The 14,982-nt window shown below is 43.9% G+C and overlaps 1 protein-coding gene across 8 annotated transcripts in view; it reads left to right on the forward strand.

The window, feature by feature from the left end:
* The first annotated feature begins 11,220 nt into the window (after positions 1-11,220).
* The window catches only part of Phc3 (polyhomeotic homolog 3), a 72,570-nt gene continuing 68,808 nt past the window's right edge, over positions 11,221-14,982 (forward strand). For 6 of the 8 annotated variants that reach the window (XR_002476272.2, XM_021631966.2, XM_021631969.2 and 3 more), the window contains exons 1-2: positions 11,232-11,282; positions 14,494-14,656. Coding sequence is in view for 7 of the 8 variants with exons in the window: in XM_021631966.2 (XP_021487641.1) it covers positions 11,269-11,282; positions 14,494-14,656 (177 nt within the window). In the remaining variant the exon portion in view is untranslated. Of the gene's footprint in view, positions 11,298-14,436; positions 14,657-14,982 lie in introns of all 8 variants that reach the window. The other 2 variants (XM_060378168.1, XM_021631967.2) reach the window with 2 other exon arrangements.

The raw sequence follows: 14,982 nt of genomic DNA on the forward strand, positions 1-14,982 counted from the left end.
TATTTACATACTGGCGACCTAACCATTTCCTAACAGTATTGCTGAGTCACTTACTGTAAAAGGATCACTATAGCCCATAATAATTTGTTCTTTTCACAATAGTAGGTTCACCATCTGTATGACAATTATTGAGTATCATTTCTTGATATATATATATATATATTAGTCTTTTCAAAAAATTATCAGGAAGCTGGGCGTGGTGGCTCATACCTGTTATCCCAGCACAGGCAGAGCAAGTGGATCTCTGTGAGTTTGAGGCCAGCTTGGTCTACAGAGTGAGTCCAGGACAGCCAAGACTACACAGAGAAACCCTGTCTCAGAAAAACCAAAATAAATAAATAAATAAAATAAAAGATAAAATTATTAGGAGGGGTTGGTTGGCTAAAGAGCTGGTTCAGCAGTTAAGAACACTGACTACTCATTCAGAGGAGTCAGGTTCGATTCCCACCACGCACACAATAGCTCCAGGTCCAGGGGATCTGACAAATTCTGGCATCCAAGCACACCAGGCATGAACACAATGCACTGACATACATGCAGGACTAACCCACTTGACAGCATCTTACGTATCCCAGGCTGACCTCTTACTTCCTATGTAGCTAAAGACAGTCTTGAACTCCTGAACTCCCTGCCTCTACCTCCCAAGTGCTGGGGTTACAGGAACACAGTCACTACACTTGGTTTATGCACTGCTCGGGATCCAACCAAGCACGCCTGTGCGCTGGGTAAGCACCGTACCAAAATGAACTGTCTCCTCAACAACATTTAGTCTGGACTTTGTTACAGCTCCAAAAACTGATGATGTTCAGGCTAGATTATTCCATCTCCTTCTATAGCAGAACTAGGAAGCAAGCTTGAACTAAAAGGGAAGGGAACAGGGCGTATCTCCTCCCGGCTTAATAACTTCAGACTGAAATTCCAGCTTCCCTTAAAAGCTAATTTTCTGACTTCTAGAGGTGATTTTATGTTTTTATCTGGTTAGAGATTTTCTGAATGTATTTAACAGTAATATTAAGAAATACTTTGTACATATTCTTTATTAGACTGTTAGTCTCTCTGTTGCTTCTGGGAAGGCAACAGTGAATGAACTGCTACAAAATTTCCAGATGGAAGTGGCTGCCTCCCTTGAGTTTCTTACTTAAAGAAACCTAAGGTTTCTTTTTCCACTAAACCAGCCTGAACCCGCTGAGCTTCTGAAAAACAGGCCTGTGTTAAACCGCCTGGCTGCAAACTTAGGTGCTCTTTCTATGGTAGGGTGGGAAAAGAATAGAATTTAAGTTGGTAGCTTCCTTCCTTTCCTTCCTTTCCTTCCTTCCCTCCCTCCCTCCCTCCCTCTCCCCCTCCCTCCTTCCCTCCCTCCCTCCCTCCCTCCCTCCCTCCTTCCTTCCTTCCTTCCTTCCTTCTTGGCTTGGAATCAAGAGCCTTTACCCATGGAACCATCTTGCCTGTCCTTAATCTATGCTTTGAAATCAGATTCCTTTTGTATTTCATGTTTCTGCGGTTAGTCTGATTTTAGTAATCAGACCCTAAGGGAGCTCTAAACTCACACTTATAGATCACCATCAGAACAGACCTACACTGAGGTAAAAATCCACTGAAACAGCCACCGCTGAATTAAGAGGGCTTAGAGCAGAGACCCTCTTGGGGTCATATTCTCAAGGTGGCTTAAACCCACGGCAATCCTTCTGCCTTCGCGGAAGTATTGTGATTATAGGTGTGAGCCACTGTGGCCTGCAATCACATTGAAGCGATAATCACATCTTGAAGAGAATTATGTTTCATGCTGATAAACTTCCACATGATGGCCACCTTTCTGGAAGTTTCCTACTTGTTTTTATATGTTGTAGAGGATCCGGGCAGGAAAGAAGGAAATTATGTGAGCAGGTGAATATGAATTCTCTCCTATTAATCCTATAGCTTTAAGCATTACAAATTTCAAATCCCCATATTTGTTTTTAAAAATTATTTTACCTTGGGAAAAAAAATGGAGAACAGAAACTGATAGTAGACTTCTGAGACAGAAAGGAAAGAAAATCCTTTCTTCCCTGTGCTGGGGATTGAACTCAGGCCCTTGTTATTACTATCTTTACCACTGATCTATATCCCTAGTTAAATTTCATATTTTTTTAAAAAAGGGAGCTGTTTAAATGCACAAATAATATCAAATACCTGTTGCTGACAAAACTGTGCATTTGAGGTCAGACTGTTCTATATAGTGAGACCCCGTCTAAACAAAACAAAACAAAAAAAGAAAGAAAGAAAAAGAATAAGTAAAAAGAAAAAGGGAAAAAAAACCCACAAAAATAGTTATTGTATGTCTACTAGATACAACTTTCTTTTCTTTTAATAAGCTGAGAAATAATGTTTCTGCTCCCTAATTGTTGCTGGAAAGATCACACATCAAACAGTAGTTAAGATTATGTAACAATCCAAAACAACAGACCAACACTAAGCAAACTGTTAATCTTGCAAAGAGCAGGTAAGATCTTTAGAAACAAAGAGGTAATTATATACAGCTAGGTTAGAGAACTAAAAACCAAACAAACGAACAACAAAAAGAAAGCATCAAACTCTCTGCTAAGCTTTCTCCACAGATTGATGTATGTGTTCTGAAACAGAAGTGATCTCTTTCATTTAGAAAAGACTTTTCATCAGGAGTAACATAAAAACACTTTATCAGGAGCTAATGGAAGAGCCCTTGTTAACCGCAAAGACAGCCAAGATCCTCATTTCACACAGGATAGGCTAAGTGCTGCTATTCAGGTTTTCAAGCCTGCTTTTCCCCAGCAGAAAAGACAGGATTGGTGATCTCCAGTACCCACAGCATTCTAGAATTATAAGATTCTTACCCCTGAGTTGGGAACCTTTGATTTGAGAAATTCTTTTGCCTTTTGATTTCTTGTATATGGCCTTCTTTGCATCTCACCCAGTCTAGCTTTCAGTATTTATTGGTTGACAATAAAAATCCTGAATCAGTGTTCCACCCATCAGATATGTTTATTGCAGGCTTATTATATATGTACTCCTACACTTAAGTAGCTCACAGTAGCAGTGCTCTGCCAGTACTTGCTTAAAAGCATGTGATAAAGTTCAAGGTAATTCAGTGGGGAAAGAATAGCTTTGTTGTTGCTTTTCAACAAATGATTCTGGAACAATTAGCTATCCATCCGCACACCCAGGAGCGAAGCCAGCCCTCTTTCTAAGCTGGATATAAAAATTACCTTAAAATGGGTAAGAGTTTTCTACTCAGTAGAAAATGTAGTTAGTGTTTATGATCTTGATGTAAAGACTGATTTCTTAGATATGATTTCAAAACCACAAACAACAAAAGAGAGAAGAGCTGAGCTTGGTGGTACACACCCAACATTTGAAGCAAATGGATTTCTGAGTTCCTGGCCAGTCTGGTCTATGGAGTGAGTTCCAGAATAGGTAGGGCTATACAGAGAAACCCTGTCTCCAAAAGCCGAAAACAAACAAAGGACAACAACAAAACAAATGAAAGAAACTTATGGACAAAAAATTTGAAAGACAGTTTCCAAAACAAAAAGTACAGAAAAGAAAACTCATTAGTTATTACTGAAATGCAAGTAAAACCATGATGAAATACTTCTTCACACCCAATAGTTTGAGCAATAATAATAATAATAATAATAAAAGAAGAGGGTCGGATATAAAAAGAGGGTTGGTGAGATGGCTCCTCCAGTTAAGCTACTTGCCACCAAGTCTGGTGACCTGCGTTGGATCCCCAGGATCTACAGATGGAAGGACAGAATCAACTGTGTAAATTGTTCACTGACCTCCACATGTGGAGAGCTCACAAAAATAAATAAATAAATAACTGATAGATAACAGATACAATGTTATCTAATATCTAATAAAATGGGGGGGGGGGCTGGGAGTTATCTCAGTGATTAGAGGGCTTGCTATGAAAGCATGAGGAGCAGAGCGCAAACCCCCTGAACTCATGGCAGCCACCTGTAATCCCTGACTGTTTGCTCACATCCATACAACATTCCAAAACTCCCAAACAATGATAATAATAACAACAGCACCCTAAACTGTCCCTTAAATGGTGAATGGGTACGCGATAATGTTTTGCATCCCCATAATAACATTCAGTTGCAAAGTTATTGTGTGTTAAGGTTAATGTGTGTCAGTAACTGATGTACACAAATGTTGAAAACATTATGTAAAAGAGGTCTTATACACCAGGCTACTCATTATATGATTCTTCTTATATTAAATGTGCATAGTAGGCATTTTATAGAAACAGAAAGCCCGTTAGTCGTTAACCTGGAATAAGAGGAAAGGTGGAGAGAGGAATGATACATAACCAGAATGGAGTACTTGGGGGTGTGATAGAAATATTTTGAAATTACAAAATGCTACATACAACCATGTGTACGAACTCACACATATACACTTAAGCATTTAACTTCAATAAATCTATCTTGAGCTATGTGACTTATATCTCAGTTTAAAAACAACCTGGTAAGCACTGTGAGTATTGAGTACTATGGAAACAACTTACTCCTTCTGGAAAAGGCAGGGAGAACTGAAGGAAGGAAATGGTGTGCGGAACTTGAAAAACAATACCACATGAAGACAGTAGGTAGAGAAGCTGAGCCAAGAGCCTGCGCTTGAACACTGCTGAGATGGTCTAGTGGGTAACGATGTGGCATCCTAGGCTCTATCCCTGGACCCCGCAGTGGTAGAAGAGAACTGACCTCTGATGGCTATCCTCTGACCTACACATGAAGATGATGACATGTGTGAGCCCACACGCACAAGTATCGTGTGTGTGTGTGTGTGTGTGTGTGTGTGTGTGCACGCACACACACATGAATACTTAGTAAAATAAATTTTAAAGAAAGACATGCACACCAGTCCTGCCATTGAGTAACTGTGTGGCCTTGTTCAGGTGACTTAATCGTACTAACAAGACCATCCTCCTCTGCAAGATAAAGACTAAGATCTGGTTCCTGGACTGTTGTGTACTTTAGATGGTATAGCACGTGTTCCGTGCCCAGCAGGTGTTCAACGCAAGCTGCCTTTCTTCCTCCTCAGTACTTTCTTGCTGCTAGTTTTGGTGGAGCCAATGGTGACTGTAAAGGCAGAGCGGTGGAAAGGCATTCTTTGCAGCTGAATGATGAGGAAGCTGGTGAGGCTGAAGTCTAAAGGCAGCAGGAAGTGGACATTGGACGATGTTTTTGAATAAAAAGACTATGTTAGAAAAGGTCCCTGAGGATTTATTCCTGGGAGATGCAGAAGTCAGATGACATTTGGGGGAGGAATAGAGTTTGTTCTTTAGATGAAAGCTGAAGAAGTAGCCCAGGATGGACCAAGATGTGACCTCATGTGAGGATGTGGTTTTATAACCTCATTGAGTACAAGCCAGTGCCTGGCTTTTTTTTTTTTTTTTTTTTTTTGACACATGCTACCTGAAGATGACCTTGAATTTCTGGTCCTTCCACTTCTACCTTCTGAGTTCTGGGAATGCCATGCCCAGCTACCAGTTTCCAAATATTGAAATACCTGGAAAATATTTTATTCCTGTTACAGAGAGTACATTGGCAGCCAGGAGCAGTGGTGCCTGCCTGTAATCCAGCACTCAGGGAGGTAGAGGCAGGCAGATCTCTGTGAGTTTGAGGCCAGCCTGGTCTACAAAGCAAGTCCAGGACAGCCAAATCTATTCATAGAAACCCTGTCTCAAACAAAACAAAACACCAAAGAGTGCATTGCTTTTAAAAATACTACCTTGAGGCCTGAAATTTGTTGTATAACGTTGTATAAGTCAGCTTTCTGTCACTATAACAAAATAGCTGAGATAAATAACTTATAAAGGAGAAAATGGCTCATGATTTCAGAGTTTTCCATCTACATTTACTTGGGACAGATGCTTTTGGGTCTGTGCTGAGGCAGAATATCATGGTAGAAGTGTATGGTGAAGGTCTGGCTGGAAGAGAGTGAGAAGGAGAGAGAGAGAACAAGAGATGGAGATGAGGTAAGAGCATACAAACATTCACAGCACAAGTTAGCGGTAGAAATGCAAGACTCTGACTGAGGGTGGAAAGACACTCGGTGAGTTTTAGCAGGGCAGGGCCACACTGTGGTTTACATTTCTTCTTTCAGCTACAGTGTGACCAAGAGAGTACAGAGGGACAAGAAGCAGGGTGACCTGCCAGGTGCCTGCTGCTGTGGTCTTGGAGAGAGAGAATGGTAGCTTGGCCTAGGCTGGTGAATGTTTCCTTTCTGCTGCTATGCTAGAATACCTAAGGGAGAAAGGGGTTTATCTTAGCTTACAATTCTATGTCATAGTCTGTCATTATGGAGACGTTAAAGCCGTATATCAAACAGCTGGTCATACCATATCCACAGTTGAGAGCCAAGAGAAGTTAATACAAACCTGCTTGCTTGCTTGCTTGCTCTCAGCTTAGTTTCTCCACTTTTATACAGTTGGAGCCCTTGCTTAGGGAATGGTGCCACCCACAGTGTGCTGGGGCTTTCCACATCAGTTAATTCAATGAAGACAACAGCCCACAGACATGCTGACAGGCCAACCCAAAGTAGACAATTCCTTCCTGAAGCCCCCTTACCATGATTCAGGCTGTGTCAAGTAGATGATTGTAGTTAATGATCACAGCTGGTCACAGCTGAGGTAGTACAAAACGGTATTCTGGTAAATTCAGTTGTGCCCACGTTGGTGGAGGCAGAGGTGAGCGTATCGTTTGAAGGTGGCACTGAATGGATTTCAGGGATTCACAAGTGACGGTACGACAGAATAAGGACTCGAGAACTGACTTCATTCTGAAGTTCCGCTTCTCAAAAACCCATCTGGGATGCCACCACGATAAAGGCGCACCACACCAAAAGGCTGAGTGGAAACAGGAGACCACAGCACCTTTGGGTACTTGTACTGTACTGAGGTACTTGCACATGACAAAACACGTCCGTAGCGGGTGAGGGAGGTAACAGTCCAAAGTCTGCATTGACCGTGGATTCCTGCTCCAGAGGATCACACACATCCAGGTGCCCTTTCGGCTTTGCTACTCCGTGTTGTCATTAAACAGCACCTGGGGAGATGCAGCCAACAGTGAATACTGCCACCCACACGGATGCCGGGGGAGATAAGACTGACAAGCACCTCGTCTGACATGCTGATCGTTCGAAAGAGTGGGTGAGAGGTTGCAGGTTATAGAAACATTTTCAGTGTCTCCAGTTTTTTATTTAGTACGCGTTCGGTGATCGCATGCTCCTTTCCAGTTAGAGAAAGCAAGTCTACGTGCTTTTATTCTAACATACAATAATGACATTTTATGCCTTATTCATCCAAATATACAATTATCCACCCCCCCAACTAGTATATAACTAGGGTCCTAGAGAGTTTTAGTAGACCTAAAAATAACAAAATAATTTTTAAAAATTGCTATCAGATTTGAAAAGGACATTTTAAGCCCACACAGGAAATTCTCTTCTCTCTTCTGAGGCTAAATATAGTTTTCATTCAACCACATCATGCTTTCAAACTGGTTTAAATGAGTTCATGGTGTACTGTGTTTCTCAGTACTGAGTGTAATGGATATTCTTGATAGTCAACTTGACTACATCTGGAATGAACTAAAATCCAACTGGCTGGGTACACCTTTGAGGGACCTTTTTCTTAGTTAAATTATTTAAAGTGGGAAGGCCCATTTTTAATCTGGATCTTTTGAAGTGGGAAGAGCCACCTTTAATCAGGGCCACACCTGCTGGCAGCTTGCATAAAGAACACAAAAGGAAGCTTTCCTGCTCTTTGCCTACTTGCCTTCACTCTGGTAGGCGAGTCCATGCTTTCACTTTCTTTGGGAATCTTTGGGATTCCAGTGTATACTGAAGACTAGCTGAGACCTCCAGCCTTATGGACTGGAAAACTACTAGATTCTTGGGCTCTCTGTTGGTAGATAGCATTGGTGGGCCACAGCCTGTAAGTGGTGTGTGTATGTGTGTGTGTATGTTTCAGTCTATGAGTTCTGTTGTTCTAGAGAACCCTCATTAATTCAGATTTTATTACCAGGGTTGTGGGATATATTGTTGTGACAGACTTGACCATGTGTTTTTCAGAAGGACTTGAGAATTTTGGCTGGAGAAGCCATTGGTTCTCAAAGCTTGGTGAGCTGTTCTGTGGGAGCTTGGAAGATAAGGGTGTTGAGAAAAATGCAGAGGATGAAGGCCTGGCTTGTGACATTCCAGAGGGAAGGATGAGAGTCACATAAAGACTTTGTCACAGCTGGTGCATATTTTGGATTAAGAATTTGCGGCTCTGGTCAACTGGAGCTGAAAAATCGGCTATGATTAAGAAGAGACCAGCATCACTGAGGTGAAATCTTCTGGGAAGTGTTTCCACAGTGTCAGCACACAGAAGCTCTGTTCCAGAAGAGGCCAAGGTTGTTCCTTATGTGGGCAGCTGAGCTCGGTAGTGTAAGAGTCACCCAGGTGTCACTGGTTTTGAAGGCATAAAGGGGTCATGGCACTGGGAGAGGCCAGGAGAAACCATTGGTGAAGGCAGGCTCAGTAGCAGTTGAAGGCCCAGGACTGAAGGGATCATGCAGAGAAGTTGAAGCTTGACACCATGAAGACAACCTGGAAGAGGCTATTGGTGAAAGTACAGCCTAGGTGTAGCAGAGACCCCAGCACTTTGGAGATACCAGGATATGGAGTGACTACCAAGCACAGCAGCTTTGAAGCCAGCTAGATACCAGAAGACAAACTGTGTGCTGTAGAAGTGACTCAGGCCCTTTGGAGGATCTCAGAAGATTGTGAATGGATCCTAGACACTGAATTATTTACACAGTTGGAGTTTGATTTGGTTGTGGCTATGCCCTGATTCTTCCTTCGTGAAGTGAGAAAGTATCTAACTTTTTTCTAACTTTTTTTTTTTTTTTGAGCCTACAGTTGAGAGAAGTTAGATTTTAAAAGACTTTGGATTTTAAAAGAGACTGGATTTGTAAATGTTTGAATTTTTAAAGACTGTGGGACTTTTTAAGTTTTTAAATGTTTTATATTGTGATGTCTTTATTTATGTGTGATCTTGGGATGAAAAAGAAAAGTTGTGGCTTAATAGTGATGTGTTTCTTTGTCAGACTGACAATTTGTGCTGGTTGGTTTTATGTCAACTTGACATAAGCTAGAGTCATTGGAGAGGAGGGTCAATTGAGAAAATGCCTCTGTAATATCAGGTTGTAGACAAGAGGGTAGGGTACTTTCTTAGTGATCAGTGTGGGCAGGCCCAGCCCATTGTGGGGCCATCCCTGGGCTGGCGGCCCTGGGTTCTGTCAGAAGCAGACTGAGCAAGGCATAGGGAGCAAGCCAATAATCAGCACTCCTCCATGCTCCTGCATCAGCTCCTGCCATCAGGTTTCTGCCCTGTTTGAGCCCTGTCCTGACTTTGTTCAGTAATGAACTGTGATCTGGAAGTATAAGCCAAATAAATCCTTTCCTCCCCAACTTGCTTTGGGCATGGTCTTTCATCACAGCAAGAGAAACCCTGAGACCCTGAGATTAGTGTGACCTCATGTCAGGAGATAGGAGACATTATCTATGATCAGTATGCTTCTTTTTCTGCTGAGAGCAGCAGAGATTTACTTACCCCACGAATCTGCAAAGCAAAGTCGTATTGTGTGTGGATGTCTGCAAAATCTACTCTTCAGATGAAGACTACCTGTGACACACGTCTTTAATGCTTTATAGTCGAAGTTAACTTTTGGCTTCCTTTTTTTGAGACACAGTTTTCTATATTCCAGGCTAGCCTTAAAGTTTCTATTGTTAGATCCGAGAAAAAAAATTCCACTGTCTGATTTGACTGTCTGATTAAACTACCTTTATTTAGACTGGCCAGAAGGTTGCCTCAACCTAAGTCAGGATTTCAGAAAGCAGCCCCTCACTGGCTTTTGAGGTCCCTTTTATGGGGAAGGGTTAGGGTTGATACAAAACAGCTGTTGAATTTATCCAGCAGAGTATCAAAGCTGATGCAGTGACTCATAGTCAAACTTGGGGCAGAGTGCAGGGAATCTTATAGTGGAAGGGGGAGATAGATCTGGAGGGCGCAGGAGCTCTACAAAGAGACCAGCAGAGCCAAAAAAAAAAAAAAAAAAAAAATCTGGGTCCAGGGGCCCTGCAGAGAATGATGAATCAACCAAGGACCGTGCATAGAGAGGTCCTAGACCCCCTGTTCAGATGTAGCCCATAGGCAGCTCAGTGTCCAAGTGGATTCCCTAGTAAGGGGAGCAGGGGCTGTCTCTGACATGAACTCAGTGGCAGGCTCTCTGATCACCTCCTCCTGTGGGGTGCAGCCTTGCCAGGCCACAGAGTAAGAGGTTGCAGCCAGTCTTGATGAGACCCGATAGGCTAGGGTCAGATAGTAGGGGAGGAGGAACCTCCCCTATCAAGGGACTAGGGAAGGAGCATAGGGGGAGAAGAGGGAGGGAAGGAGGGATTGGGAAGAGATGAGGGAGGAGGTTACAGTCGGGATACAAAGTGAATAAATTGTAATAAATAATAAAAAAAGAAAAACAAAGCAAAACAGCTGTTGAGATAGTTGACTGTTCTCACCTGGACGGAAGAGTAAGGTCTCAGGGTTCAAGGCTGCCTGTGGGGTAGATAAGTGTTAAGAATACATCATCTGGTAGGGGAGTCATCATAGATATTCAGGAGTTTAGCAAGGCAAAGGAGTGGGTATACATCATGGGGTACAAGATCAGCATAGGCTGAAAAACATGCTTTGCAGGATACACTAGGTTTAGGAAACAGAAACTTATTCTCTTAAGGTATGGAGACTTATTTAATAGTGTATAACATTGTGGCTCTGGTTTTGGTTTCACCCTACGTAGTCCAGGGTGACTTCGAATTCCTATTTCTCCTGCCTGCATTTTCCCCACCACACCTGGCTATGCGGTACTGGGTATTGAACCTAGGACTTCATGCCTGCTTCCGCAAATACTCTCTCAACTTCTACGTTTCCAGGTCTACGCCGAGCGTTTTCTACTTTTGTCGCAGACCCCGGCCTAAGACAAAGATTTTGAGCGATGGAAATACAGGTGGCTGGCAAGGACCACCTACAACAGGGAGGGAACCCCTGGCTGGGTTGGGAGGGAGACTGGCCCTCCCTGGCCTCACACGTGACCTCGCCCCCCGTCCCCCCCCCCCGGGGGTAGCGCGGACCCCGCCCCCTCCGCTCCTGCTGGGGGAAGGGGAGGCGCATGCGCGCCCCGTGTTAGTGATGGAGGAGAGAAGATGGCGGAAGCGGAGTGAGTGACTTGCTGGTGACTGCTGTCGTAACCGGGGTTGGGGGGGGCGAGTGAGGGCAGCGACACGTCCCCCTGAGGCAGCTCTCAGGGCTCCCGGGCTGGCAGTGCAGGGTCGAGGAGAGGCGAGAGCCGCGGCGTGGTGGAGGAGCCCGGCCGGGGGAGGAGGAGGAGCAGGAGGAGGAGGAGAATGGCAGCTCCAGTCAGCCTCCCCTCGGGAGTGCGTACGGCACCGTCCGGTCCCGGGGCCGCGCGGCCCTAAGCTCAGGACCACCTGAGGGACCCGGGCTTCCGGAGTCTCCCGGGACGCGGGCCCTGGGGCGCTCTTCCGGGGCTGTCATTCCAGCCTGGGCCCCGCCGAGGTGTGACGGGCAGGGCGGGCGCCGCCAGGCCTCCTGCGGGCCCGTCGCCGTCCGGCCCGCTGCGCAGCGGGACCGCGGGGAACCGGGGGAGCCGGGGGAGGCGGCCGGCTGGACGCCAGCTGCGGCCCAGCGAGGCCGAGGCCCCCCCGGCCTTCCCTTGCAGTCCCCCTCGGGGCTCGCGCTGCAGCGGCGTGCTGCCTCCCTCCCTGGAGGGCCGCATTCTTGCGTAGCGCTGTGATGGTATGCTCAGTTAGCGACTGGAAACTTAACAGGCTCCCGGGTAGGCCTCTGCTGTGCCAGAGCTGAACGCTGCAGGTATCTCCGTGCCAAGCCCGTGCGCTTACCAGAAGTGCTCTTTTGTACCAGGCCTCGAAATGCAGTGCGATGGTGTGGCCAATTGCACTCAGCAATGTTTAGAATTAATGTCTAGGTTTTCTGACCATTTTTGGTTAGTCAGAGCTTCTTGCCCGGCTACGTTGGGCCTGAGAGCACAGCAGAATCAGACTTGAAGGACCTGGGTTTACTCTGGTATTTTGGATGTCATTGGTACATGGTGCAAAAGTAGTTTGATCAAGATTTTACCTTACTGCTGATTGTGTGTAATATGGAGCAGGTACCATAGGATACTGTGGTTTGCGCACTGGAAAGCAATTAAAAAATAGCAAAGTATAAAAATGTACGATTCAACTTCTAATAAAAGAAGTCAGTGAGAAATCAGTCCCCTCCGTTTTTCCTTTCACTTTTCTCCCTTGAGAATTGGAGATGATAGTTCAGGTGTGGTGGGCTGGAGAAACCTGTGTCTCATTGAGGTCAGCCTGAGCTACTTTTTTTTTTTTTTTAAATAAATGTTTTTGTTCCGTTCTTGTCAACGATGGGAATGCCAGTTGACAGCTACTGTGGTTTTAGTTTGTAACAACATGGAAGCCTTTCGAATTGACCTGAGAGGCTTGAATTTATTAAAGTATAAATTTTTTTTGGGGGGGTCAGACTTTGTACCACAACATAAATGACATAAGTTTGTAATATTGGAGGGAAAAGAAAAATGTACTTTACTGGTTGTAATTTTCATTTGCTACTTTATTTCCTAAGTTGACTTAGGGAAATAAAGTAGCAAATGAAAATTACTCCTTACATCCTTACAAAAATCTTTTTTTTTTTTTTTTTTCACAAAGAACTGCTCTAAAATTTGAGGGTATAGAATATAATTTATTCACTTTCCTATGTACAACCAGTAAAATACATTTTAAATTATTTTTTTAGGGACAAGGTTTCATGTGTAGCCCAGGCTGGCCTCTCACTATGTAGCCAGGGATGACCTTCCCTAAGTGCTGGAATTACTTGTGTGTGCCTGTGTGTGTGTGTGAGCGCCACCATACTAGGTTTACTAAGATTTTGTTTTAAATAACCGTATAGCAGCTACAGTTAAAGTAGTTTTTAGGGATCTTCTCTGAAATACAACTAAGAAAAACTCTTGATGGGTGAAGAGGTGGCTCAGCTCAGCAGTTAGGTGCACCTGTTCTTGCAAAGGACCCGGGTTCAGTTCCCCGCACCCACATGGTAGCTCAGTACTGTCCAAAACTCCCCCTATGCATGTACAGGAGCACACAGGCACACCCATTTTCTCTCTCTCTCTCTCTCTCTCTCTCTCTCTCTCTCTTTTTCACATATATTCTGATATTGCTTAATCCCCTCCCTCTCCTTCAGGTTAATATTCTCTCACTGCCTTCCTTATCTTTTAGGTTCAAATCTATCTTTATATTGGAAAATTTGTTTTCATTCAGTACATTTTGTTTTTTTCCCCTCCCCCATTTTCTCTCATTCTCCTCTACCTCCCTACCCACCCAACTCTATGTTCCTTTTCTTTCTTTTTTAAACAAACAACCAGCCAAACAACCAAACAAACATAAAACCAAAAAACAAAACCTCAGAAAAATCTGGGCAGTAGGAGGCCCACACCTTTAATCCTAGGCAGGCGGATCACTGTGAGTTTGAGGACAGGATGGTCTAAAGAGCGAGTTGCAGTACAGCCAGGCCTTATACAGAGAAACACTGTCTCTAAATAAATGAATAAATACATAAATGGAATAGAAAAGGGAGAGAGAGCCTCAGAACCCCTCACCCCCCCCAAGAAAACCCCACTAAAAACAAAAAGATAAACAAGCAGGACTGGGCAGTGGTGGCACAGGCCTGTAACCCTGCAGCACCCAGGAGGCAGAGGTAGGTGTGTCTCTGTGAGTTCGAGGCCAGCCTGGTCCATTCTGTGAGTTCCAGGACAGCCAGGGCCAAAAAAGAAACCCGTCTCGAAAAAAACAAAACAATCCAAAACAACAAAATAAATAAGCAAAATACTAATTCTAGACAAAAGTTGTCAAAACAAAGCAAAATGAAGCAAAAAGTCCACAAAATACTATTTAGTTTATTTTGTGTTGGCTAACTAACTATTCCTAGTCATGGGACCTGCCCTGAAGTGTGGGTTGATATATCCAGTGAGACTCCCTTGGAGAAAGTTGGTTTTCTCATTGGCAATGGGTATCAGTTGCAGATAGCTTCTTGTCCAAGTCCACTCCCCCAGTTTTCAAATCTGTCCCTTTTCAATAATGCAAACATAAACTTCGGTCTAGACTTTGTCTCAACTACTGTTGTGAGTCATTTGAATTCGGTTTAGCAGATAATAACTATCAGGTGTATTCTGTATCTGAGGGAAGTATGTCTCTGTTCTTTTTGGTGACTGCGTGCTCGGTTTATTTTGTATTAAGGCTTCCTATGAATGGAGACTCTTGACCATTTCTTTGTAGTGAGTATGCACTAGAGAGTGCTCGTTAGCAATGCTGGTCCTTTGTGTTACACGCCAGATTTAAGGACCACAGCACCGCTATGGATACCGAGCCAAACTCTGGAACGTCCGTGTCAACAACAGCCAGTAGCACCACCACCACCACCATCACCACTTCCTCGTCTCGGATGCAGCAACCACAGATCTCTGTCTACAGTGGCTCAGATCGACATGCTGTTCAGGTATTGCAGCTATAGCATGGGGAGGTTAAGATTGAAGATGGCATGCTCTTTTGTGCCTAAGTCAGCTGTACGTGTTGATTCCGTCCTCAGATAGTAGAATTGTGAAAGTCCAGGCAGGGAGTGTAGCTCAGTGGTTAAGTGCTTGCTACTCTGTGTTTGATTTCTAGTACTAGCAAAAATCAAGAAAAAGAAAAAAAAACCATTAATTTTTAAAACCAATAAATGTTTTGGATACTTGTACTGTTGAGAGGGCTTACATTTGTCAATAGGAAGCTTATAAGATTACGTGTCAGGAAAATTATAATTGAATGTCTCTAAGAACTGCT

The sequence above is a fragment of the Meriones unguiculatus genome, chromosome 2, assembly GCF_030254825.1.
Source record: "Meriones unguiculatus strain TT.TT164.6M chromosome 2, Bangor_MerUng_6.1, whole genome shotgun sequence".
NCBI lineage: Eukaryota > Metazoa > Chordata > Mammalia > Rodentia > Muridae > Meriones > Meriones unguiculatus.